General features: G+C 37.5%; 1 protein-coding gene, 1 long non-coding RNA gene and 2 other non-coding genes across 4 annotated transcripts; 1 reads left to right on the top strand and 3 right to left on the bottom strand.

Moving 5' to 3' along the window:
- The first annotated feature begins 1,166 nt into the window (after positions 1–1,166).
- LOC113311348 lies at positions 1,167–2,113 on the top strand. Its single transcript, XM_026560187.1, has 2 exons — positions 1,167–1,842; positions 2,079–2,113. The coding sequence occupies exons 1-2, from the start codon at positions 1,167–1,169 to the stop codon at positions 2,111–2,113; spliced, it is 711 nt and encodes a 236-aa protein (XP_026415972.1).
- A 7,531-nt stretch (positions 2,114–9,644) lies between these two features.
- On the bottom strand, positions 9,645–9,800 carry LOC113314483. Its single transcript, XR_003342425.1, has one exon. It is a non-coding gene; the product is annotated as a U4 spliceosomal RNA (small nuclear RNA).
- Positions 9,801–12,518: 2,718 nt separating this feature from the next.
- LOC113310951 lies at positions 12,519–13,015 on the bottom strand. Its single transcript, XR_003341476.1, has 2 exons — positions 12,925–13,015; positions 12,519–12,838 (listed from the first exon to the last, which is right to left on the bottom strand). It is a non-coding gene; the product is annotated as an uncharacterized LOC113310951 (long non-coding RNA).
- Positions 13,016–21,804: 8,789 nt separating this feature from the next.
- LOC113314482 lies at positions 21,805–21,960 on the bottom strand. The gene has a single exon (XR_003342424.1). It is a non-coding gene; the product is annotated as a U4 spliceosomal RNA (small nuclear RNA).
- Positions 21,961–25,951: the final 3,991 nt, after the last annotated feature.

Here is a 25,951-nt window from a genome sequence, read left to right as displayed (position 1 = left end):
CCTCCCATTCCATTGGTATGCCTAGAGCCACTGCTACTACTTGCATTGATTATCACTGTTAGTTTCACTATCACCCTTGCCCTTGGCCTTAGGCCTTGATTCATCTTGCTTTGTTCTATGTGTTGCCCTGTGTTGCTTTTGTTTGCTATTTTCTCCTGCTGTGCATTTTCTTCCTTGCTTGTGCTACTTCTTTTCTTGTTACTTCCCTTGGCTTGCTGCAACCCTGTTGCTGTTGTTGTGCTGCTCCCCTTCCACTGCCCTGCAGTACTGCACTGCTGCATTGCTTCCCTTGGCTTGTTCTGCTGTTGTTGCCTCACTGCTGTGCAGTATTGCTGCTGCTTTCTCTGCTCCACCGCTGCATTGCTGTTGCTGTTGTCTGCTGCTGCACCACTGCTGCATTGCATTTTCTTCACTGCCTTGTGCTGCTGCTACTTGTTATTCTTGCTGCCTCCCTATGCAGCTGCTGTTGCTGTTGCTGCTGCCAAGCTGCTGCTGCTGGTGCCTTCTCTGTGTTGCCTCTGCTGTTGTTGCTGCTGCTGCTGCCAAGCCTGCAGCCAAGCAAAAGCCCATCAGTCCAGTTCAAGGCCTAGTTCTCAGTTCCAAAGCCCAGCTTTCAAAGCTCAAGTTCAGTCCCTCAAAGGCCCAAAGGCCCAGATCATTGACTGAATCCAAAGCCCAGTTCACATCAAAAGACACTGAGCCCAATTCACAAGTGAACTGTTGAGCCCAAGTTCAGTTCCCTGTAAGGCCAAAGCCCATTTACACTTCAAAGATAACTGAGCCCAAGCTCAGTTCATGTTATTGATATCAAACCCATTAGTACTCAAGACCCAATTTAAGCCAAAAGGCTTCATAGCCCAATAGCAATTTAGGAACCCAAATAGTTAGAACACTACAAAACACTCCCGATCTCTGTGGATCGACCCGTACTTGCACGAGCTACAACCGACGACCGTGCACTTGCGGTATTACTGTAGGCCCCCGTTTTCATTGCGCTTAATTTCATACATATCTCCGGGCCCACCAAGTTTTTTGGCCGGGGATAATTTCTATACCCTTTTAGAGGCCTGCCAGTAAATCTAAAGTTTGTTGATTGTAACAATGTTGATGATTATTGTGATAAACTACATGCACTTTCAAATCGGTTAAGTGACCTCGATTTTCCAATGGATGAAAAACGATTGGTTATTCAACTTGTTAATGGACTTCCGGAGGAATACAACACTGTTGCCTCCTTCATTCAACAATCGATGCCTTCTTTTGACACTGCTCGATCTCAACTACGTACTGAGGAGATCCGACGTGAAAATCTATCCAGTTCCGGCTCGCACACTGCCATTGCAGCCGCCAACAGCCGCCTTCTTCCGCCTCCTGCATCTGTTTCTTCACGATCGTTAGCTCCAGAACATCACAGAATTTCGCTGGGTCCTGAACACAACAAAATTTCGCTTGGCCGGGAAGAGCCTCTCCTTCCAACTCCATCAGGCCCACGAAATCACTACCCAACAACTACTGCTCGGGCTTCACACTGGCAAGCGCCTCTGCTGTCAACTCCCCCAAGCCCATATCCTACCACTACAGGATACCACTCAACAGATCCGTACTGGGCTTCTCCACACTACTTCACTGGACGTGGCCGGGGACGACATTTCCGTGGGCGTGGACGTGGCCGTGGTCGAAGCACTTTCCCAGGCCGTTCACCACAAGCGTACCTCACTCCCACCACGGAATACCTTCACCCATCAGACATTGCCGAAGCATACAACTCCATGAGCATTCGAACACCTGAGGATGACTTTTATGTGGACACTGGCACAACTTCACACATCACCTCGGATCCAGGTACCCTTCATAATGTTTTTCATTCGAGCAACGTACGGTCTGTCTTGGTGGGAAATGGAAATAGCATTCCAGTAACTGCTAGTGGCTCTAGGTTCATAAATCTCCCATCTCACACTCTTCACCTCAAAAATACTCTAGTCGTTCCTTCCATCATCAAAAATTTAATCTCTGTTCGTAAATTTACCACTGATAATCATGTGTCTGTTGAGTTTGATCCTTATGGTTTTTCTGTGAAGGACTTGAGCTCGAGGAAGACTATTCTACGATGTGATAGTTCCGGGGAGCTCTATCCCATCACTACATCTGTCGTGCCATCCTCCTTCCCGTCACCACCTCACCAATTTTCTCTTGTTGTCTGTTCACCTGACGTTTGGCACAGACGTCTTGGCCACCCTGGAAAGGTTGTCTTAGATGTTTTACGTACAAAGTCTTTATTAAATGTAATAAGGATCATTCCCCCAATCTTTGTCATTCTTGTCAAATTAGCAAACATGTTCGTCTTCCCTTTTATGACTCTCATTCTACCAGTGTTGCTCCTTTTCATATAATTCATAGTGATTTGTGGACATCTCCGTTGAATATAGATACGGGGTTTCGTTATTATCTTCTCATATTGGATGATTTCACTAATTATTTATGGGTTTTTCCACTAAAATTAAAATACCAAGTCTTCACCAAATTTTTGGAGTTTCAATCCTTTGTTCAAACTCAATTTGAACGCCGAATTAAATCTTTCCAATGTGACATGGGTCGCGAATTTGACAATTCCTCTTTTCATAATTTTGCTAGTCAACACGGTTTAGTATTTCGCTTCTCTTGTCCTCATACATCTTCTCAAAATGGTCGGGTCGAACGTATAATTCGCCGAATTAATGATATCACCCGTGTTCTCATGTCCCATGCCTCCATTCCTCCCAAGTATTGGGTCTATTCTCTTCTTATGGCCGTATACCTCCACAATGTCATCCCCACTAAAACTCTCCATTTCAAATCACCGATGTCCATCTTGTATAGACGCCAACCCACATATGATCATCTTCGCATTTTTGGTTGTCTTTGCTACCCTAATCTTTCTTCCACAACACTACACAAACTTGCCCCGCGCTCCACTAGGTGTGTCTTTCTTGGCTTCCCACCTAATCATCGTGGTTATCGTTGTCTTGACATTTCCACAAACAAATTCATCATTTCAAGACATGTCATGTTTGATGAAAACGTCTTCCCATTTTCAACCCCATCTCTTTCCGGTCATTCCCCTTCGCAAGACTCACCAATCCATCCTTCCTACTCATTCCTAGCCTACTCTCCCTACCCATTTTCTGTTACCCCATCCTCTCCAGTTGCGTCCTCATCTTCTGGATCAAGCCCATCCAACACATCTCCCACGACTTCTTCCATTCCTGCGTCCTCACCTTCTGACCCAGGCCCAACCAACCCATCTCCATACACGCATCCTCACCGTCGGCCCAACTCATCTTCTCCTTGCTCCACTACCCAGTCTATTCATACCCAACTACCATCTCTCCCTTCTACACAGCCCACCAATTCTCAGCCCATTTCACTTCACTCCCCGCTCCCGAACACCAACCCTGAACAGCAACATTCTGTTGCTGCCTCCCCCACACGTCCGGCCACGCGGTCTTCCCGTGGTATATTCCGACCAATCCAAAAACTCAACCTAAATGTTCAAACTCCAACTCCCATTTCCCCTCTTCCCCGTTCCTATCTATATGTCCTTCCATGCATGACGAATACAATGCTTTGATGGAGACGGGTACCTGGGATCTTGTTCCTCGTCCACCTGATGCTCACATCATCCGGTCCATGTGGCTGTTCCGTCACAAATTTCATGCTGATGGTACCTTGCAGCGGTACAAGGCTCGTCTCGTAGCGAATGGGAAATCCCAACAGGTGGGTGTTGACTGTTTTGAGACGTTTAGTCCGGTTGTCAAACCGGCAACTATACGCACCGTGCTCAGTATTGCTACCTCACGATCATGGCGTATTCATCAACTAGACGTCAAAAACGCATTTCTTCATGGTGATTTGGCTGAGACTGTATATATGCATCAACCACCGGGTTTTGTTGATTCTACTCATCCCGATTACGTCTGTCGCCTCCGCAGATCCCTTTATGGACTCAAGCAGGCTCCTCGGGCATGGTTTCAGCAATTTGAGCGGTTTATTACTGGTTGTGGTTTTCGTGGCAGTATTTGTGATCCATCCCTATTTGTTTATCACTCCGGTTCGGAAACTGCATACCTACTACTATATGTTGATGATATAATCTTAACCGCTTCTACTGATGCTCTTCTAGGTCGTTTTATTTCCTTGATGAAACGTGAATTTGCTATGACTGATCTTGGCACGTTACATCAATTTATGGGTATTACTGTGACTCACACGGATTCGGGCCTCTTTCTGTCACAATCTTCATATGCGCAGGATATCATCGCTCGTGCTTCGATGACAAACTGCAATCCAGTCGCTACTCCGGTAGATACTCAATCGAAGCTCGGTACTACATCAGGACCTCCACTTCAGGATCCAACTTTATACAGAAGTCTAGTCGGAGCTCTTCAATACCTGACTTTCACTCGTCCCGATATTTCATATGCCGTGCAGCAGGTTTGTCTATTTATGCATGACCCTCGGGAATCACATATGCAGGCTATGAAACGCATTCTCAGGTATCTTCAGAGTACCCTTGATCACGGACTATCACTATCGGCTTCTACTATTACTGGTTTGACTGCTTACTCTAATGCTGACTGGGAGGGTTGTCCGGATTCTCGACGATCGACCTCAGGCTATTGCATTTTTCTTGGAGACAACCTGATATCTTGGTTGTCCAAACGACAAGCTACCGACTCTCGTTCCAGTGCAGAGGCCGAATACAGAGGGGTTGCTAATGCTGTTGCTGAAACTACTTGGTTACGCAATTTACTTCTCGAGCTTCACATCCCTCTACGACGTGCCACTATTGTCTACTGTGATAACGTTAGTGCAGTCTACATGTCAGGAGATCCTGTTCAGCACCAACGCACAAAACATGTGGAGATTGACATTCATTTTGTACGAGAGCGGGTACGTATCGGTCATATCCATGTTTTGCACATCCCCTCTAACAGTCAATACGCCGATATCTTCACCAAGGGTCTCCCTCGAGTATTGTTTGTTCGTTTCCGTTCTAGTCTGAACGTCTGCTCCTCCCCCGTTTCGACTAAGGGGGTGTAATAGACAATATATTGTCAGAATATTTAGTTACCTTTCTGTTATTTAGTTACCTTTCTGTTCTGGGAGAATATTGGATTTGCATTGACTTCTCCAAGATTTCCTGTAATATACAAAATTTTACTTATATGAGTTTATGGAATAAGAAAGAGCAGAATTGATTACCAAAACTCTGACACTATTATTTAGTACCACGCTTATTATATGTCAAATATAATAACGGTCGATGTCCATCACAAATGAGGTAGGTATTTAGTACCACGATAATTGTACGTTAAATAATATAATGGTTAATATACATTATAAATCATAATATATGGCTACTGATTCAGATTTTGTGAATCTGAAGTTCATTCAGATTTGTTGTTTTCGGTAGCTTAACTGTGGTAACCATTAGTCAATGATCATATAACTGATGTGGAGGTATCAGATGCTTACCGTCGATAATAATTTCAATTAAACCATTTGCTGAAGCTTCATTTTCACTTCCGGATTTACTACATCCCACTATTCCATTCTCAAGAATCTCAACAACAATCGTAGTTAATTCGGTTAAGTTTGCTGAATTTGATTCTTTTGCCCCCATTTTAATTATAAAGTAAGTCCTTGTTTAATATGTGAAATAAACTGATAAGATCTACATGTGTGAAACAATAAGTATTAAAATTCATAGAGTTTCCAATATTTCTCACCTTGAAAGAAGTTCAACATGAAATGAAAACGAAATCATAACGTCTTAATACTTACCAAGCACAAGCCTAAACCGATTTTCTCTTCCTACTGATTGGAGGTTCGTAGAAGTTGTATAAAAGGAAACTCCCAGTTTTGCAGTTCCAGACCTCCAATCTCTCTTCTGTTACAAATGAAGCCTGCAAGCCACAACTATCATTGGAATATGTATATATAGTGTGCTCGGAAGAAAAAAAAAACCCAATAACCAATACATAGCTGGACAAATAAATTGCCGTATAAGTATGACATGAACCCCATTCATGAGGGAGGAGCCAGCTATGTCATGCGACGCCTTCTAGTTTTGTGCTTGACTTTATTGGCTGCTTATTATCAATTGTTCCAGTAGGTATGACATATCATCAACAAATTAATCAGTAGAAATACTATTCAACTCCTTCTTTTCCACTCTATACGATCTAAACTATATATATCTAAATTAAAAATATTAGCAATTTGGAGTAGTCATCTATAATACGAGTGGTTTTTTTTTTCCCCTCATGGGTTCACCTAATATTTTTTTGAAGTTGCTAGCTTGGGCAATTTTTCTTTTTTGAGATTGAAGAAAGTTGCTAGCTTGGGAAAGCCTAATATTTTTGAAAAGTTAGGCTCCACATGCATAGGTAAAATTTGCCTGTCCATAGCAAGATTTCTAGATCTAACGATAAGCATGACTGATTTCTGGTGTTTCACGACTTGTGATTAGATTAGATACAAACCCCGATTAAGCTAATCTTTTGGTGAAATTTTGATATATGGGTTTTGACGAAAAACTGGATCGAATACATAAGATAAGATCGTCCATCATTATAAATAGTAAATAGTAAAAAAATAAAAAACTGGGAAGCACAAAATAACAATTTCCTCAGAGTCTTATATCCTCGTTTCTAAAAATTTCCTCTTAATGTTTGGTAGGAGACAATTCATAAATGCATAGAAATTCTTATGATTTAAGATCACCTGAGATTTGAAAGAAAATCAAAATTAACTAATCACCTGAGATTCTCAAAGAATAATAAAATATTTCTAATTCTCTAATTATTCAAATCTTTTACACGTTATTTACACCTTGATTTAAGGATTCAATAAGTGTTCGAGGTTCGTCAATTCTTCCGTTAACAATGGTGATGCACGTTATAAAACCAAAACCTACGCAGGAGTCTCTCCCTCTTCATTATGTAGTATGACAGGCGTAAATTGGACAGGGCCTGCAGGACGGACCCAATAATACAGCAGGGATGGACCCAAATATTATTATTGGGTGGGGCTAAATTATTGAATAAGTCAACGAGATATTAAACCCAAGAATAAGTCAACGAGATATTAAACGCAAATTAGCAAAACAACACACAACAAGAAGGGCTTTTACTAGAGGCACCATAATATTAAATTAAGAGATTCTATATTTTCTCGTCTCTTACTTGGTCTTCTATATTTATTTTTATAGGTTTGCAGTAAGAGCCAAGTGTATTGAGTGTAAGCAAACCATGGATGGAATGGTATATGCCCAGCCAATATCGCATCAACAGTGATCTTCGAGTGGGTGAATCTCCCGGAGGCTCTAAACAGAAAGCTAAGCTTCGCAACACTTTCATCACATTACTTGGTTTTGTGCAGGATTTCTTGTTTCCTTTGTTGCACTCTAGAAACTTACTGTCTCTTGATAGCCGCTGCAAATGCACACTGAAAACATATGGCCTTATCTTCCTTGATAATTGTCTGAGTTATATTTTTCTTTTGTAATGAATGATCTTATTATACAAAATACAGTTTTCATAATATAATTTTATTTATTTGCGCAAAGTCAATACATAACATTAACACGGTCACCTCTTAGTGATAGCAAGTAGCTAGTATCCAAATTAAAGATATGCATTGTGGACTTTATTTGGTTGGAGATAGCATCTTGGATATTTTGTGGCACCATAGAAAACTGTGGTACAGTGGAAAGCATTGCCTACATAACTTTGGTAACTCAAATGAATAACAACAGGCAAAAAGAGCTCATTTTGCCAGTGAGGATACAGGTTGAGTTGATTGGATTGTGTAGGATCACCATTGAGGTAAAAAGTATTTGTTTGATTAAAAGAGTGATTGCGTTGTGAAGAAAAGAGAGTTTACCTAGATTTACCACATAATTCCACTTTAAGAGGGAATGGAGTATGCTCAATTTCTTTTGTGCGTTGGTTTACCATTTTCATAGGCGTTTTTATCTTCAAATATTTCCTCCATCATCTGAATCTCCAAGTTTTGTTCCAAAAATGATAAAATTCATATCAACCCAACAAATGGACGACTTATAGGGGTACAGAACATGCAATACTAGGTAGCAGTGGGGTTCTATCATTTGGCACCGGGGCTACAATACAATTGTTGCAGCAAAGACAGCGTACTAAAAAAAAATTGGACATATGAGGGGGCGGGCTAAAGCCCAGTTTAGCCCCCTCATAGGACCGTCAGTGGTTTATGGCACGTCACAGCACATTAAAATTCGAGCACAGTTGCACATCATTGCACAATACGTGACCTGACACATCATTGGAACAACACGTTATCTTAGTGTGTTGTGTTGTGCCATACAAATAGGCACATTGTCATGGCATAGCACGTGGCACGTGTAAGCGCACGGCAAAGCACAACACGCGAAGCAAGCACGTCAAATCATGCGTAAAATACAACGCAATACATCATATTTCATGTACATTTTACAAAAAAAATCTTTATTTTAATCAGTTTTTGGCATTTTATTTCCGTTATGCGGATTAATTTGTATAATAATAATACATAACTAACTATATGAAAATATCTACGTACTTTGTCCCTCTTGAAAATTTTGTCCATGATCAACACTTGGCATGGAGACAGAAAGAAGTAACTGTAATTCTATAAAAACTGCAACATGGGTACAGAATAACTCATAATTATGTTGGACAATTGGCAAGAAAGCATACCTGTAGGGTTAGACCATTGATAATTTAGTTGGTAGTGTACACAAGATGTAATTAAGTTATGGGTATGTCACAGACTTGAACCATAAAAATGTGCTACACTTCACTTGATCGGATTTGTTCTTTTGGTACATGAAATGTGCTTCACTATCTCAAGACGTGATGGATCATTTATGGTATGAATTTTTTGGCCATCTTTTTATAAACATGCTAATTTTGTCTTTTATGCATCTTAATATTAATATTATGCGCTTAATAAGCCTCCGACAACTTTATATTCATATTAATCCTAATTGAGTCAACAGTGCGTCAAGGCTCCAAGAAGAAATTCCCTCTTCATAATGTGCCGGTGAAAAAAGAAAAAGAAAAAACAATCAAGCATTATATTGTAGATGCGTAAACATCAATAAGAAAAAATACTCATTTCTTTACCCAAAAATGCTTGGCAAGCCGCCATTTTGAACAACACTAAAAAAACACCCTAACATGCCGCACTTTTTGGTGGGTCCCATGGCATTTAAATAGGACCCACCACTTCCCCAAAGGTTCATCGCACTCTTGATTGGACATATAGTTTTGGTGTTGTTGAAAATGACAGTTCGTGCCCATTATCTACATAACTTTTACACTTTTAATTTGTACCTTTTTTCTGCTGAAAAGTCCACGACCATAGGTGGACTTAACAATTTCCATAAAAAGAGGGAGCTGTAAGAAACCGTGTAAGATAATTGGAATAACATTCAAAACAACATTAAGTACATCGCAGTATTACCGGAAGATCATTGTTGAACTTTCCAACTGTTATAAGAGCTAGTTAACAGGTTGATTCTCATTGTAGTTACCAAAATAAAAGCCGACACGTGGCCAAATTTAGGTTTTTCAGTTTTGTAGGGTTTTACCCTTGATTAGAGGGAGCCCTTCCAGAAATTCTCGACGGCCTCTGGAGACCCAAGGCCGAGGAGGGGGTTTGGAAATAGTTTTCAACCGGCAATTGACGCGCCTCGGTTATTACCTCATTAGTTGCGTCATTGCCCCAAGCGCAAAGATACCAAACAACAAAAGCATGAGCTTGTTTTTATAATACCATCATCCACATCCCCGACTCTGATGTCAACAATATGGGATTAACTCACAGCAGAAATGAGAAAAGCATTTTTATGAAACAAGTACGTGCTGGTGGAATGAAACAATCGGGTCTTCTTGTCTGACTCTGGGAGTTTTTCAACCACTGAAAACATAAGAGAATATTGTGTTATCAAATCAAATTGAACTAAAGAATAAAGTAAACACAACACTTGTAGTTAGCAGACTATAATTCGGTTACCAAAAAAAAGTTGCATCGTAACCGAACTACATATTTCAACAGTTCGGTGAGCCATAAAAATTATCGACAAAACCGAACTCATACTTAACTTTTGAAAATTTTAGTTCGGTTACGAGAGTTTTTCTTTTTGCGAGCACGCCGAACTACATATTTCAACAGTTCGGTTAGCCATAAAAATTATCGACAAAACCGAACTCATTCTTAACTTTTGAAAAATTTAGTTCGGTTACGAGAGTTTTTTTTGCGAGCACAGCGAACTACATATTTCAACAGTTCGGTTAGCCATAAAAATTATCAGCAAAACCGAACTCATTCTTTCAAAGGAAAAATTGAGTTCGGTTACGAGAGATTTTTTTGCGAGCAGATCGAACTATGTAGTTTGGTCACCAGATATTTTTCAATTTTTGCAAGCACACCGAACTGTTCTTATTTTTGGAGTTCGGTTAGCAATTCTGGGGTTACACAAAAAATTCTCTTAGCCGAAATATCTACTGTAACTACCATTTTCAATGGGTTTTGATAATTTCTAATCGATTTCTTCAACAAATAACGAATTGAAAAGAATGGGTATGAAGGAAATTACCCGCGGATTTGCATTTCACTTGAATCAGACTTCTTGGTTGTTGTTGGATGATTTATTTTTCCTATATGTGGGAGTCCTGGACTCAATCCTGGAAGTCTAGGCGTTTGCTTGGCACGCATTACTAATAAAGATGGATTAATCGACGATGATTTTTTTTCGAAATGACGATTAACGTCGATGTCTACGAAGAAGAAGAAGAAGAGGAAAAGAAGAGAAGAAAAAGAAGATGAAGAAACAAAAGAATAAAATCAGTTTTGAAACTGATTTTTATCTTTTAATTTAGGTTTTAATTAGTGGGTTGGATTAGTGGGTTATTAGGGTTAGTTATAACCTTAGTATTATGTTTGTATATATGAAGGTTTCCTACTGTAGAAATTTCATGAAATTCTGATCACTTTAGGTACACCAAAGTGTGAGAAATCCGGAACTGAATTCTGTATGCACGTATTGAAAGTAGTCGGGTTCTGAGTAATGTATCTTTTTAATGAACTGTTGGAATGCTATGATTTTTGAGCGTATTGTGGAATATTGAGTTGTAAGTGTACCATAAAAATTTAAAGAGGATCAAGTAAGTATTATTACTGCAAAGATTGGACAATCTGAAACTGTGTTTCGGTGAAACAGAATTCCTTTACAGCTATCTTCATAATTTGTTATGTCATCATGCATTAATTGGCTTGCTACTTTGCATGGGTGTCATTGAGAATCAGTATCACTTGTTAAGTCATCTTATTTAGACACATACTTCTCTTCTATTTTATATGCCAAAGTTCAGTACAGTGGCGTACTTCATTCCGCATTGGCATGTTTTAGCCAATTCATACGGTGCTTTTGTTATAATGATATCTTTAAATTCAGCCGTTGGAATATGATGAAATTTGATTATGTCGTAGTTTACCTTGTTATAGAAGTACAGTAAAATTTTCACGCGGATCAGGTCACGTTTGCTACTGCAAAGCTTGCACAATATATCACTATGGTCTGCTGAGTTTAAATCCCGAATAGGGGACTGATTCCTATTTATCTCATTCTCCGCTTATCGCACAAAGCTGAAATTTTAGTATGATGTTTGTATATATGAAGGTTTCCTACTGTAGAAATTTCATGAAGTTCTGATCACTTTAGGTACACCAAAGTGTGAGAAATCCGGAACTGAATTCTGTATGCACGTATTGAAAGTAGTCGGATTCTAAGTAATGTATCTTTTTAATGAACTGTTGGAATGCTATGATTTTTGAGTGTATTGTGGAATATTGAGTTGTAAGTGTACCATAAAAATTTAAAGAGGATAAGGTAAGTATTAGTACTGCAAAGATTGGACAATCTGAAACTGTGTTTCGGTGAAACAGAATTCCTTTACAGCTATCTTCATAATTTGTTATGTCATCATGCATTAATTGGCTTGCTACTTTGCATGGGTGTCATTGAGAATCACTATCACTTGTTAAGTCATCTTATTTAGACACATACTTATCTTCTATTCTATATGCCAAAGTTCAATACAGTGGCGTACTTCATTCCGTATTGGCGTGTTTTAGCACTAGTGGAAAACAGAAGTTTCGCGACCGTCAGGACAAGTCATATATACGAGTTATATGACCATTTCCAACCGTCTCTGTTGGGGTCCTTGATAAAGCGCCGCTATTTTGTACGACCCTTAGCCGTGGGTCTCAAAATGACGACTGATTTTAAGGGTTACGAGATACAGACCCTTAGCCGTGAGTCTCAGATTTAAATTATAATATAAAAAAAAATGTAGATTCAGACTTGCTGAAATGCCTGAATGGCTAAACCTGAAATAATCTGACTGCATCAGAGTCAAGTCAAGTCAAATGGAACTCAAGTCAAAGTCAAGTCAAAGTCAAACTGAAATTCAAATTTAACTCAAATTTAAACTCCAATTGAGAATTCAACTTCCGTTCTTTCATTCATTGGGTTTAAATTACACATAAGAATGAAATTCTTAGTTCAGAACAACACATGTCCAAGCTAGCTAGTAAGTTCTAACGACATGCTCAACTAATAGACGACGTTCCGATAACATGTGACAGGAAAGAATCGAAATGTTTAAGCCGCAGAGCTGATGCCAAACCAAAAGAAACATATAAAAAATGTCTTGAGACTACCATGCCTCTCACTATGGTGTAAGCTCCAAAGTAACTAGGATATCAAGAGAACCTACATATCAAAACACAACAATTCAAATTCTTTTAAGGATAGGTAACAGTCATGAATAATACAAGCTGCAAAGATGAACAACTTACTCTCACAGAAGCACATGACAGCTTACTCAGCAGTTAAGGAAACAACCTCGCAACCCTTGATACCACTTTCCATGACGAATCTCAGTACATCACTACAGGCCGTAAGCACGAAAACTTCATTAGTGATGCATAAAGAACTTTACGGATCCACAAATAAGACCTCTTCAATAAAAATATAAAAAAGTATTATCATACTCTTCAGATTCTTTCTCATATCATAAATTATCACTCACATAACCGTTTTAATAATCTAATCTGCCTATAACATAGTCAAAGAACAATTGAAATTAGTTAGCTAATAAGAAACACTTACCCTGGTGTCACTCTCTGGAGCATATTTAGATGAACTCATGCCCCCCACCATACTTGCATCGAGAATCAATCGAGGGTAAGAGTGGCTACACAAAAATCCCTCTCTGTAGCAGTAAAGCACTTTCATGGGCTCTAGCTTTAAGATATTTTAACCAACTACAAGGCTCTCAAATCTTTCGTAACTGGACATTATGCAAACCCATGAAATCTTTTATCAAAATCACTGTAAAAATCTTCTTGAACAATACCTCCACCAAACATTATTCAAAATTTTCATATTCAACAAACTACATGCACAATATGCTTGAGTTACAACGCACATATTAAAGAATCAGAGATATGGATGGCTATTATACCGAAGGCCTTCCCTTCTATTAAATACATACATAACAAGAGATCTGTGAACCTATATTAACAACAATAGACAATGCGAGAGGCAGAAATGACATGCAATTGTCCAGGCATCAGGAGGCACATGAGGCTCAACACACTTACACCAGGCAATGGATATACCGAGTGTACGAAGTTTGCTGCTTTGGTATACCAAACCCCAAGCTTATTCTATAACAATCATGCAATAATTAGAAAATGCCACTACAGGACAAGGACACGATAGAAATTCTAGACCAAATTTTCTAGAGGACCCACATGATAAATAAAAAGGAAGCACAAATTTTGATTGACTAACAGAAACATGCAATGGACTATTTTATTATTAGTTATTAAGAAAAGTGGTACCTTAAAAAGAGTCAAATATCCATCACGAACAGATGCCCTCTGATGAGAACAATTACGAATAATATTTGATAATAAGTGCTCAAAGTACTCTTTTCCAAGGGCATCTAAAACCTGCAAATAAATGGCAGATTAGAAAAATGAACAATCTAGGAAAAAAGAAGGCCTCTCATATCAGCAAAATCCCATAGAATATCACTACTCGTCTAGAAAGAAAGGATCAACCCTCCATCCATTCTGAATAGGAAGACAACAAAAAAGGTGATTAATAAACCTCTATAAACTTGGGTACAATCCAATGGAGGCACTGAGAAAACTGTTACGGAATGCAGTAAGCCATTGCCTCTAGTAGTTGCAAACTACTTTTCTTTGTTCTCCAGGATTTATCCTCTAGACCCTGAGAACATAACATAATCAAAATGTTTATAGAGAAATTAATCCCATGCAGCACGGTAAGCAGACAACCTATGAGACTTCATTCAGAATAAGCTGCATTCAGCGATGCTGATTACAGTCCTATTTTAAAGCCTAGATAGATAAGGTAAGCTATAATCACAACCATGCAGTAGAGCAATCCCGACAACAGTAGAATATAATAGACACTAGAATTTTCAGAAATTTACCTTAAGGAGCGAAGGAAGAACATGTTTCACTCCCTTACCACTAGATAAGTTGTGACATATTTGCATGAGAAGCACATACAGAAGCTTCACGCACAGTTAAAACTCGATCCGAGAAAGATACTAACAGCAGCGGCAACATTTGAATGATGTACATAAACCGAAACAAACAAACAGATAAAAAATTAAGATATAAGGACAAACTTGCAGTACAACAAGAATATTTGCATTTGCCATGTGAAACTTTTACATACAGTTCAAACAATCTTCCAAGCTTCTCCTAAATACACTCAAATCCAAGCAGAGCTCCTTCACGAGCTACTACATAGTTCCTGAAAATCAACACGAATTAAATCTTTTTGCCAGTTTCACAATCTCACTACGTTGTACAATACAAAAAAATTATGAATAATCCTTTGATCATAATTGTGTAGAGGCCACCTCAATGTACATTGTGCACTACAAGTACAATATTAATATCAGCACCGCAAAACCTTAAGAGCAACATCAACAATAATATCAGAATCCACCACCAATTTGACTCCTCCATTGCATTCTGTTAATCGCAAAAACCCAAACTAGTATTACCCTGTCCCTGCATGACCAAAGAGATAAATCTCCACATCAATTAGATAAAGAATGCCTTAAGAAATCAATTATTTCTTCACCAGTTCATCTTCTGACCCTCTTTTTAAAAAAAACCCATTAAAAATCCAGCCTCCATCTGAAACATAGATGTGTACAAAATCAAATTCAAAAAACCCCAAATAGAAAACCTAGGGTTATATTTTCATAAAAAAAACCCAAAAATGAAAACAAAATCAGAAGTAGAGAACTAGAAGTAATCCTAAAACAAACCATTAAATTACCGTATTGTTGGTACATCAGTTCATACTTCTTTTTCCTGTTGGTGAATCCATGAAATTAGAAAAATAACCAAAACCCAATCACCCCACTATCTCAGTTCTTCAACTAAAGTATAAAACCCTAACTCATTAAAAAAATATAACTATCAATTATAGGAAAATTCAGTATAAAATAATATTGAAAAACAAAGATCTATACAAAATAACGATTTAACACTGAAACTATACCTTAAAAGTTACACTGCTCTAGTATTTGTGAGAGAAATAATCTTTACTTGATAGAAAAAGAGGAGAAGATGAATAAGAAAACCAATCTTTTGCTTCTTCGGTAATGAATAGATACTTAAAGGAGAAGAGGTTGTTGTTGGTGGTGATTGATGGATGCGGTGAATCGCGGCTATGGTGGTGTGTAGTGAAGTGGAGAAGAAGACCGAAAGAAGATGTACATGGAGAGATCTGAAATTTTGTCCCTCGATAATAACGAAGTTTTTTCTTCCCGATCCAGCCATAGTAAAGACAGGTGAGATAAGAAAAATTAAGGTTTATACCTGTTGATTTTCGAGAGAGAAAGTTAGGGATTTCTGATTATGATGATAAAAAACGAAGATAGGATTTTGGTAGTTGTTGATGAAGATAAAAGGATGTTGAAATAGAAATAGTTTAGAAGATGGAGATACCTAAAGTAAAAGTTGCAGCAAGTTCATCTCTGATGAAGAACTTGGAGATGAAAAAGTTGGAGAAGAAATGGATGAGTAGTGAGTGTGAAGAGGAGAAAGATGAGGCGCAGCTAGAAGGAGAACGAAGGTATTTTTATCCTCGATAACAACGAGGTCTCTTCTTCACGATCCAGCCATTCATCTCATCTCAATCAATGGCTAAAATCTTAAGCATCTCCAGCCGTTCATCATACATCTGAAAGAGTAACTACAGCGTACGCCTACGTGTCTCTGAATCGGAGTTCCAAAAAGGATAAAAGGGTAAATAAATTTTGTTATTCTGAGACTGCTTATTAAGCTCTCGAATGTGGTCCGGTTTTTTATTATATCAGAGACTGCTATCTATGGTCGGCGGTCCAGCTACCGTCAGTGAGGGTCTCGGATGTGGGTTGCTAAACACCCATTATCCACTAGTGTAGCCAATTCATACGGTGATTTCTTTATAATGATATATTTAAATTCAACCGTTGGAATATGATGAAATTTGGGTATATCGTAATTTACCTTGTTATAGAAGTACAGTAAAATTTTCACACGGACCAGGTCACGTTTTCTACTGCAAAGCTTGCACAATATATGACTATGGTCTGCTGAGTTTAAATCCCGAATAGGGGACTGATTCCTATTTATCTCATTCTCCGCTTATCGGACAAAGCTGAAATTTTAGTATGATGTTTGTATATATGAAGGATTCTTACTGTAGAAATTTCATGAAGTTATGATCACTTTAGGTACACCAAAGTGTGAGAAATTCGGAACTAAATTCTGTATGCACGTATTGAAAGTAGTCGGGTTCTGAGTAATGTATCTTTTTGATGAACTGTTGGAATGCTATGATTTTTGAGTGTATTGTGGAATATTGAGTTGTAAGTGTACCATAAAAATTTAAAGAGGATCAGGTAAGTATTAGTACTGCAAAGATTGGACAATCTGAAACTGTGTTTCGGTGAAACAGAATTCCTTTATGGCTATCTTCATAATTTGTTATGTCATCATGCATTAATTGGCTTGCTACTTTGCATGGGTGTCATTGAGAATCAGTATCACTTGGTAAGTCATCTTATTTAGACACATACTTCTCTTCTATTCTATATGCCAAAGTTCAGTACAGTGGCGTACTTCATTCCGCATTGGCGTGTTTTAGCCAATTCATACGGTGCTTTTGTTATAATGATATCTTTAAATTCAGCCGTTGGAATATGATGAAATTTGCGTATATCATAGTTTACCTTGTTATAGAAGTACAGTAACATTTTCACGCGGATCAGGTCACGTTTGCTACTGCAAAGCTTGCACAATATATGATTATGGTCTGCTGAGTTTAAATCCCGAATAGGGGACTGATTCCTATTTATCTCATTCTCCGCTTATCAGACAAAGCTGAAATTTTAGTATGATGTTTGTATATCTGAAGGTTTCCTACTGTAGAAATTTCATGAAGTTCTGATCACTTTAGGTACACCAAAGTGTGAGAAATCCGGAACTGAATTCTATATGCACGTATTGAAAGTAGTCGGGTTCTGAGTAATGTATATTTTTAATGAAATGTTGGAATGCTATGATTTTTGAGTGTATTGTGGAATATTGAGTTGTAAGTGTACCATAAAAATTTAAAGAGGATCAGGTAAGTATTAGCACTACAAAGATTGGACAATCTGAAACTGTGTTTCGGTGAAACAGAATTCCTTTACAGCTATCTTCATAATTTTTTATGTCATCATGCGTTAATTGGCTTGCTACTTTGCATGGGTGTCATTGAGAATCACGATCACTTGTTAATTCATCTTATTTAGACACATACTTATCTTCTATTCTATATGCCAAAGTTCAATACAGTGGCGTACTTCATTCCGTAGTGGCGTGTTTTAGCCAATTCATACGGTGCTTTGGTTATAATGATATCTTTAAATTCAACCGTTGGAATATGATGAAATTTGGGTATCTCGTAGTTTACCTTTTTATAGAAGTACAATAAACTTTTAACACGGATCAGGTCACGTTTGCTACTGCAAAGCTTGCACAATATATGACTATGATCTGCTGAGTTTAAATCCCGAATAGGGGACTGATTCATATTTATCTCATTTTCAACTTATCGTACAAAGCTAAAATTTTAATATGATGTTTGTATATATGAAGGTTTCCTACTGTAGAAATTTCATGAAATTATGATAACTTTAGGTACACCAAAGTGTGAGAAATCCGGAACTGAATTCTGTATGCACGTATTGAAAGTAGTCGGGTTCTGAGTAATGTATCTTTTTAATGAACTTTTGGAATGCTATGATTTTTGAGATTGTTGTGGAATATTGAGTTGTAAGTGTACCATAAAAATTTAAAGAGGATCAGGTAAGTATTAGTACTGCAAAGATTGGACAATCTGAAACTGTGTTTCGGTGAAACAGAATTCCTTTACAGCTATCTTCATAATTTGTTATGTCATCAAAAAGAAATGGACTGAAAATACCGCAAGGTAATTTTACCTTTATCTAATGTGAAGTTTTGAGTTTTTTGGTTAAGTTATATCCGGGTTCTACTTGACGAAGTTTTCTTTTTGTGTTTTATTCAGGTAAATATTACTTGGGGGATGGTGGGTTTGCAAACCGACGATATTGTTTAACACCATTTCGTGGCCAACGTTATCATTTGAAGAATTTTCTGGTACAGGTAATCATGCGAAAAAGGCTGAAGAATTATTTAACATGCGTCATGCTTCTTTGAGGAATGTAGTTGAAAGACTGTTTGGTGTTGTGAAGTCTCGTTTCTTGATCTTTAAGACTCAACCTCCATTTCCGTATCAGGTGCAAGCGGAGATAATGACAGCTTGTGCAGGCCTACACAACTTCTTACGAAAAGAATGCCGTTCAGATGAGTTCCGGTCGAGGAAGAGGAAGATAGCCATCCATCAACGCTTGTAAATGCGATGAAATTTTGATACAACAAACTCAAGAACAACAACGTCAAGAAGCTAATACATGGAGAAAGAGTATAGCGGATGATATGTGGAAAAATGTTTGTAAATTGGACAGGACCTGCAGGGACGGACCTAAAAATTATTATTGGGTGGGGCTAAATTATTGAATAAGTCAACGACATATTAAATGCAAGAATAAGTCAACGAGATATTAAACGCAAATTAGCAAAACAACACACAACAAGAAGGGATTTTACTAGAGGCACCATAATTTTTAATTTAGAGATTCTATATTTTCTCGTCTCTTACTTGGTCTTCTATATTTATTTTTATAGGTTTGCAGTAAGAGCCAAGTGTATTGAGTGTAAGCAAACCATGGATGGAATGGTATATGCCCAGCCAATATCGCATCAACAGTGATCTTCGAGTGGGTGAATCTCCCGGAGGCTCTAAACAGAAAGCTAAGCTTCGCAACACTTTCATCACATTACTTGGTTTTGTGCAGGATTTCTTGTTTCCTTTGTTGCACTCTAGAAACTTACTGTCTCTTGATAGCCGCTGCAAATGCACACTGAAAACATATGGCCTTATCTTCCTTGATAATTGTCTGAGTTATATTTTTCTTTTGTAATGAATGATCTTATTATACAAAATACAGTTTTCATAATATAATTTTATTTATTTGCGCAAAGTCAATACATAACATTAACACGGTCACCTCTTAGTGATAGCAAGTAGCTAGTATCCAAATTAAAGATATGCATTGTGGACTTTATTTGGTTGGAGATAGCATCTTGGATATTTTGTGGCACCATAGAAAACTGTGGTACAGTGGAAAGCATTGCCTACATAACTTTGGTAACTCAAATGAATAACAACAGGCAAAAAGAGCTCATTTTGCCAGTGAGGATACAGGTTGAGTTGATTGGATTGTGTAGGATCACCATTGAGGTAAAAAGTATTTGTTTGATTAAAAGAGTGATTGCGTTGTGAAGAAAAGAGAGTTTACCTAGATTTACCACATAATTCCACTTTAAGAGGGAATGGAGTATGCTCAATTTCTTTTGTGCGTTGGTTTACCATTTTCATAGGCGTTTTTATCTTCAAATATTTCCTCCATCATCTGAATCTCCAAGTTTTGTTCCAAAAATGATAAAATTCATATCAACCCAACAAATGGACGACTTATAGGGGTACAGAACATGCAATAGTGGGGTTCTATCATTTGGCACCGGGGCTACAATACAATTGTTGCAGCAAAGACAGCGTACTAAAAAAAAATTGGACATATGAGGGGGCGGGCTAAAGCCCAGTTTAGCCCCCTCATAGGACCGTCAGTGGTTTATGGCACGTCACAGCACATTAAAATTCGAGCACAGTTGCACATCATTGCACAATACGTGACCTGACACATCATTGGAACAACACGTTATCTTAGTGTGTTGTGTTGTGCCATACAAATAGGCACATTGTCATGGCATAGCACGTGGCACGTGTAAGCGCACGGCAAAGCACAACACGCGAAGCAAGCACGTCAAATCATGCGTAAAATACAACGCAATACATCATATTTCATGTACATTTTACAAAAAAAATCTTTATTTTAATCAGTTTTTGGCATTTTATTTCCGTTATGCGGATTAATTTGTATAATAATAATACATAACTAACTATATGAAAATATCTACGTACTTTGTCCCTCTTGAAAATTTTGTCCATGATCAACACTTGGCATGGAGACAGAAAGAAGTAACTGTAATTCTATAAAAACTGCAACATGGGTACAGAATAACTCATAATTATGTTGGACAATTGGCAAGAAAGCATACCTGTAGGGTTAGACCATTGATAATTTAGTTGGTAGTGTACACAAGATGTAATTAAGTTATGGGTATGTCACAGACTTGAACCATAAAAATGTGCTACACTTCACTTGATCGGATTTGTTCTTTTGGTACATGAAATGTGCTTCACTATCTCAAGACGTGATGGATCATTTATGGTATGAATTTTTTGGCCATCTTTTTATAAACATGCTAATTTTGTCTTTTATGCATCTTAATATTAATATTATGCGCTTAATAAGCCTCCGACAACTTTATATTCATATTAATCCTAATTGAGTCAACAGTGCGTCAAGGCTCCAAGAAGAAATTCCCTCTTCATAATGTGCCGGTGAAAAAAGAAAAAGAAAAAACAATCAAGCATTATATTGTAGATGCGTAAACATCAATAAGAAAAAATACTCATTTCTTTACCCAAAAATGCTTGGCAAGCCGCCATTTTGAACAACACTAAAAAAACACCCTAACATGCCGCACTTTTTGGTGGGTCCCATGGCATTTAAATAGGACCCACCACTTCCCCAAAGGTTCATCGCACTCTTGATTGGACATATAGTTTTGGTGTTGTTGAAAATGACAGTTCGTGCCCATTATCTACATAACTTTTACACTTTTAATTTGTACCTTTTTTCTGCTGAAAAGTCCACGACCATAGGTGGACTTAACAATTTCCATAAAAAGAGGGAGCTGTAAGAAACCGTGTAAGATAATTGGAATAACATTCAAAACAACATTAAGTACATCGCAGTATTACCGGAAGATCATTGTTGAACTTTCCAACTGTTATAAGAGCTAGTTAACAGGTTGATTCTCATTGTAGTTACCAAAATAAAAGCCGACACGTGGCCAAATTTAGGTTTTTCAGTTTTGTAGGGTTTTACCCTTGATTAGAGGGAGCCCTTCCAGAAATTCTCGACGGCCTCTGGAGACCCAAGGCCGAGGAGGGGGTTTGGAAATAGTTTTCAACCGGCAATTGACGCGCCTCGGTTATTACCTCATTAGTTGCGTCATTGCCCCAAGCGCAAAGATACCAAACAACAAAAGCATGAGCTTGTTTTTATAATACCATCATCCACATCCCCGACTCTGATGTCAACAATATGGGATTAACTCACAGCAGAAATGAGAAAAGCATTTTTATGAAACAAGTACGTGCTGGTGGAATGAAACAATCGGGTCTTCTTGTCCGACTCTGGGAGTTTTTCAACCACTGAAAACATAAGAGAATATTGTGTTATCAAATCAAATTGAACTAAAGAATAAAGTAAACACAACACTTGTAGTTAGCAGACTATAATTCGGTTACCAAAAAAAAATTGCATCGTAACCGAACTACATATTTCAACAGTTCGGTGAGCCATAAAAATTATTGACAAAACCGAACTCATACTTAACTTTTGAAAATTTTAGTTCGGTTACGAGAGTTTTTCTTTTTGCGAGCACGCCGAACTACATATTTCAACAGTTCGGTTAGCCATAAAAATTATCGACAAAACCGAACTCATTCTTAACTTTTGAAAAATTTAGTTCGGTTACGAGAGTTTTTTTTGCGAGCACAGCGAACTACATATTTCAACAGTTCGGTTAGCCATAAAAATTATCAGCAAAACCGAACTCATTCTTTCAAAGGAAAAATTGAGTTCGGTTACGAGAGATTTTTTTGCGAGCAGATCGAACTATGTAGTTCGGTCACCAGATATTTTTCAATTTTTGCAAGCACACCGAACTGTTCTTATTTTTGGAGTTCAGTTAGCAATTCTGGGGTTACACAAAAAATTCTCTTAGCCGAAATATCTACTGTAACTACCATTTTCAATGAGTTTTGATAATTTCTAATCGATTTCTTCAACAAATAACGAATTGAAAAGAATGGGTATGAAGGAAATTACCCGCGGATTTGCATTTCACTTGAATCAGACTTCTTGGTTGTTGTTGGATGATTGATTTTTCCTATATGTGGGAGTCCTGGACTCAATCCTGTAAGTCTAGGCGTTTGCTTGGCACGCATTATAATAAAGATTGATTAATCGACGATGATTTTTTTTCGAAATGACGATTAACGTCGATGTCTACGAAGAAGAAGAAGAAGAGGAAAAGAAGAGAAGAAAAAGAAGATGAAGAAACAAAAGAATAAAATCAGTTTTGAAACTGATTTTTATCTTTTAATTTAGGTTTTAATTAGTGGGTTGGATTAGTGGGTTATTAGGGTTAGTTATAACCTTAGTATGATGTTTGTATATATGAAGGTTTCCTACTGTAGAAATTTCATGAAATTCTGATCACTTTAGGTACACCAAAGTGTGAGAAATCCGGAACTGAATTCTGTATGCACGTATTGAAAGTAGTCGGGTTCTGAGTAATGTATCTTTTTAATGAACTGTTGGAATGCTATGATTTTTGAGCATGTTGTGGAATATTGAGTTGTAAGTGTACCATAAAAATTTAAAGAGGATCAGGTAAGTATTATTACTGCAAAGATTGGACAATCTGAAACTGTGTTTCGGTGAAACAGAATTCCTTTACAGCTATCTTCATAATTTGTTATGTCATCATGCATTAATTGGCTTGCTACTTTGTATGGGTGTCATTGAGAATCAGTATCACTTGTTAAGTCATCTTATTTAGACACATACTTCTCTTCTATTCTATATGCCAAAGTTCAGTACAGTGGCGTACTTCATTCCGCATTGGCGTGTTTTAGCCAATTCATACGGTGCTTTTGTTATAATGATATCTTTAAATTCATCCGTTGGAATATGATGAAATTTGATTATGTCGTAGTTTACCTTGTTATAGAAGTACAGTAAAATTTTCACGCGGATCAGGTCACGTTTGCTACTGCAAAGCTTGCACAATATATCACTATGGTCTCCTGAGTTTAAATCCCGAATAGGGGACTGATTCCTATTTATCTCATTCTCCGCTTATCGGACAAAGCTGAAATTTTAATATGATGTTTGTATATCTGAAGGTTTCCTACTGTAGAAATTTCATGAAGTTCTGATAACTTTAGGTACACCAAAGTGTGAGAAATCCGGAACTGAATTCTGTATGCACGTATTGAAAGTAGTCGGGTTCTGAGTAATGTATCTTTTTAATGAACTGTTGGAATGCTATGATTTTTGAGCATGTTGTGGAATATTGAGTTGTAAGTGTACCATAAAAATTTAAAGAGGATCAGGTAAGTATTATTACTGCAAAGATTGGACAATCTGAAACTGTGTTTCGGTGAAACAGAATTCCTTTACAGCTATCTTCATAATTTGTTATGTCATCATGCATTAATTGGATTGCTACTTTTCATGGGTGTCATTGAGAATCACTATCACTTGTTAAGTCATCTTATTTAGACACATACTTATCTTCTATTCTATATGCCAAAGTTCAATACAGTGGCGTACTTCATTCCGTATTGGCGTGTTTTAGCCAATTCATACGGTGATTTCTTTATAATGATATCTTTAAATTCAACCGTTGGAATATGATGAAATTTGGGTATATCGTAATTTACCTTGTTATAGAAGTACAGTAAAATTTTCACACGGATCAGGTCACGTTTGCTACTGCAAAGCTTGCACAATATATGACTATGGTCTGCTGAGTTTAAATCCCGAATAGCGGACTGATTCCTATTTATCTCATTCTCCGCTTATCGGACAAAGCTGAAATTTTAGTATGATGTTTGTATATATGAAGGTATCCTACTGTAGAAATTTCATGAAGTTCTGATCACTTTAGGTACACCAAAGTGTGAGAAATCCGGAACTAAATTCTGTATGCAGGTATTGAAAGTAGTCGGGTTCTGAGTAATGTATCTTTTTAATGAACTGTTGGAATGCTATGATTTTTGAGTGTATTGTGGAATATTGAGTTGTAAGTGTACCATAAAAATTTAAAGAGGATCAGGTAAGTATTAGTACTGCAAAGATTGGACAATCTGAAACTGTGTTTCGGTGAAACAGAATTCCTTTACAGCTATCTTCATAATTTGTTATGTCATCATGCATTAATTGGCTTGCTACTTTGCATGGGTGTCATTGAGAATCACTATCACTTGTTAATTCATCTTATTTAAATACATACTTATCTTCTATTCTATATGCCAAAGTTCAGTACAGTGGCGTACTTCATTCCGTATTGGCGTGTTTTAGCCAATTCATACGGTGCTTTTGTTATAATGATATCTTTAAATTCATCCGTTGGAATATGATGAAATTTGATTATGTCGTAGTTTACCTTGTTATAGAAGTACAGTAAAATTTTCACGCGGATCAGGTCACGTTTGCTACTGCAAAGCTTGCACAATATATCACTATGGTCTCCTGAGTTTAAATCCCGAATAGGGGACTGATTCCTATTTATCTCATTCTCCGCTTATCGGACAAAGCTGAAATTTTAATATGATGTTTGTATATCTGAAGGTTTCCTACTGTAGAAATTTCATGAAGTTCTGATAACTTTAGGTACACCAAAGTGTGAGAAATCCGGAACTGAATTCTGTATGCACGTATTGAAAGTAGTCGGGTTCTGAGTAATGTATCTTTTTAATGAACTGTTGGAATGCTATGATTTTTGAGCATGTTGTGGAATATTGAGTTGTAAGTGTACCATAAAAATTTAAAGAGGATCAGGTAAGTATTATTACTGCAAAGATTGGACAATCTGAAACTGTGTTTCGGTGAAACAGAATTCCTTTACAGCTATCTTCATAATTTGTTATGTCATCATGCATTAATTGGATTGCTACTTTTCATGGGTGTCATTGAGAATCACTATCACTTGTTAAGTCATCTTATTTAGACACATACTTATCTTCTATTCTATATGCCAAAGTTCAATACAGTGGCGTACTTCATTCCGTATTGGCGTGTTTTAGCCAATTCATACGGTGATTTCTTTATAATGATATCTTTAAATTCAACCGTTGGAATATGATGAAATTTGGGTATATCGTAATTTACCTTGTTATAGAAGTACAGTAAAATTTTCACACGGATCAGGTCACGTTTGCTACTGCAAA

This window comes from Papaver somniferum, chromosome 9, assembly GCF_003573695.1.
Source record: "Papaver somniferum cultivar HN1 chromosome 9, ASM357369v1, whole genome shotgun sequence".
NCBI lineage: Eukaryota > Viridiplantae > Streptophyta > Magnoliopsida > Ranunculales > Papaveraceae > Papaver > Papaver somniferum.
The sequence above is the reverse complement of the archived record's forward strand: the minus strand, read 5'-3'. Positions and strand labels throughout refer to the sequence as shown.